The 2,554-nt window shown below is 38.3% G+C and overlaps 1 protein-coding gene across 1 annotated transcript; it reads right to left on the bottom strand.

Annotated features, from left to right (window-relative positions):
- Positions 1-22: 22 nt before the first annotated feature.
- LOC103769610 (THO complex subunit 1-like) lies at positions 23-2,497 on the bottom strand (the record flags this gene model as incomplete). The annotated part of the gene is made up of 5 exons (XM_008936826.1): positions 23-96; positions 586-668; positions 1,186-1,281; positions 1,981-2,029; positions 2,379-2,497. Coding segments are annotated over 5 exons (421 nt in total), but the record flags the coding sequence as incomplete, so codon positions are not given.
- Positions 2,498-2,554: the final 57 nt, after the last annotated feature.

Here is a 2,554-nt window from a genome sequence, read left to right as displayed (position 1 = left end):
TTTAAAATTGCTGTAAACTCACCAACTTGTTGGTGCCTCATCATCTCCCATTTCACCTTCTTCTACATCCATTCCTTCTTCTCTCTCCTCAGTGTGCTAATAGGAAAAAATTCAAAACTTATACAAGTGTCACTACAATTTGCACACAGTTTTCACAATGTTCTTTAAAGATTTTATTACACTATAACAGAAAGCTTAAGCTGGTAATTCAAAAGATCTCTAAAGTGTTATTCCAGTACAATGTGCAACAAATTTCTGTTAGCAGTTTACTATCCTTTGATGGTAGCCTGACTTTTGTTGAGAACAGCTGGAAAGCCAGCTCTGTCCTCTCTACACTGTGGGGAAAACTGAGCACAGTAAGTGGCACTGCTTATCCCATTAAAATCAAATCAGCCTTTAAACCATGCAGAATTTGAGGGGTAAATGTACCAGGTAACAACTATTTCCAGAATCAGCAGCTTGGTCTGGAAGAATGAGTACTAAATTCTGGACACAGTTCTTAGTATTAAGCACAGCAGCAAGTTTCTGTGCAAGCAATCTTATGTTTAATGCAGAAGGAGTGAAAAATGACATAGGAATTTTCACCTTTTGTCCCAGAGTGCTCTCATGTTCATTGGTATTGAAAACAGTGACATTTTCCAGGTTAAACTGACTCTGCAAGTTGAGCCCTGTGAAAAACAAAGGTTCAGCCTTAGAAGTTGTGCTGTTCAGGTGTCTGTCCATGCAGTTAGTTGTATAGGAGATGCTGACACTGAATTCTCAGAAACAGCACACAAGTGACTTTTGGTTTTTGTGATTTCAAACACTGTGAGGGGTGGAGAGAAGAATGAAGATACAAGTGCAAAGTGGATCTGATCTGCACCATGATAAACTTAAAAGGTTCAGAATATTTAGTCTTTGTTAGATGTTAAGGGTCATGAAATGCAAAAAACCTAGAAGTTGTGCTGTTCAGGTGTCTGTCCATGTGCAGTTAGTTGTATGAGATGCTGACACTGAATTCTCAGAAACAGCACACAAGTGACTTTTGGTTTTTGTGATTTCAAACACTGTGAGGGGTGGAGAGAAGAATGAAGATACAAGTGCAAAGTGGATCTGATCTGCACCATGATAAACTTAAAAGGTTCAGAATATTTGTTCAGAGTCTTTGTTAGATGTTAAGTGTCATGAAATGCAAAAAAACCTCACCTGACTTCTCTGAAAGCGGAAATAACCTCGCTAAGAACAGCTGAATTCTTCCACAGAAGACTGTGTTTTGGGACTTAGATAATCTTCTTAGGAGGTCTAAAAATTGTAAAAAGGATGTTAGTATTTATCCCTCTTTCCATTTCTCATGCCTTAGAACTGAAGGCTTGCTCATTACATGACCTACACAGCTAACAAAAGGAAGCAAAGATTTGCAAATTTAAATGCTAGGAACTTCCTCAGATCAGCCTTATGTGTTCTACCAATTCTCCTAACACCTTCAACACCAATAAACACTAAATTCAAAGGAATCCTACTCAAGTATAGCCTCCAATACGGCCATTTCTCATGCCTTAGAACTGAAGGCTTGCTCATTACATGACCTACACAGCTAACAAAAGGAAGCAAAGATTTGCAAATTTAAATGCTAGGAACTTCCTCAGATCAGCCTTATGTGTTCTACCAATTCTCCTAACACCTTCAACACCAATAAACACTAAATTCAAAGGAATCCTACTCAAGTATAGCCTCCAATATGGGACTTGACTTATCATTGCTGAGGAATAAATATTTCTCAGTTGTTCTGTAACGACCTCCACTGATGAAGGGATTTCCCCACGGCCAGGATGACTTCTATATTAATCAGCAAAACTTATGAATACCTGCTCAGATGAGTGATCTGCCTTTTATTACTTATGGAACACATCTGAATACCAATCAAATCACTGAACCCACTTCCATTTGCTAAAAATAGGGATTTCTTTAATTCCCAAGCCCCCAAAAACCCTTACAACTCACCATTGCACATGCGTAGCAAGTAATTTTTCCCTGCAGAGTAAAAGGTATTCTGAAACAGAATAAAGGTTTTCAGATCATTAAGAGATCACAAAACCTTCTTGAGCAGATTTTAAATCAATCACAAGCCATGAGTATGTGTGAGTCATTCCTACTGTTAGCTCTAAATTTGAGTCTTCCCTTAAGAGGCAGGTTTCACAACAAGGGAACATATAAACAGGCACTCCTTTTATTATTAATTTTCTGACCTCTGCTGACCAGACATTTTTAAGCCTCAAAACAGAATGTGCTTGATGGTACTATTTTAACCCAAACAGATACAGTTAAAAATCTGTCTGTAAAATGGCTCAGGTATACAGGAGCTTTGGCACAGCCACATCACTTTTTGGAAGAACACCTACCGATTTCCATGTGGCAACATTCTTCTCCACAAAAGTGAAAATTTTGTCACATTGATCTAAAGGCAGGCAATCCAGAACATCCCCCAGAAGCACAAAAGGGGTCGATGCAGTACAGATACCTGTGAGGAACAGGGAATATTTTATTCAGTAAATTCAAACTGAAATGCAGTAAAGAT

The sequence above is a fragment of the Merops nubicus genome, unplaced genomic scaffold, assembly GCF_000691845.1.
Source record: "Merops nubicus isolate BGI_N331 unplaced genomic scaffold, ASM69184v1 scaffold50633, whole genome shotgun sequence".
NCBI classification, from domain to species: Eukaryota; Metazoa; Chordata; class Aves; order Coraciiformes; family Meropidae; genus Merops; species Merops nubicus.
This window is presented reverse-complemented; position numbering and strand designations above follow the sequence as displayed.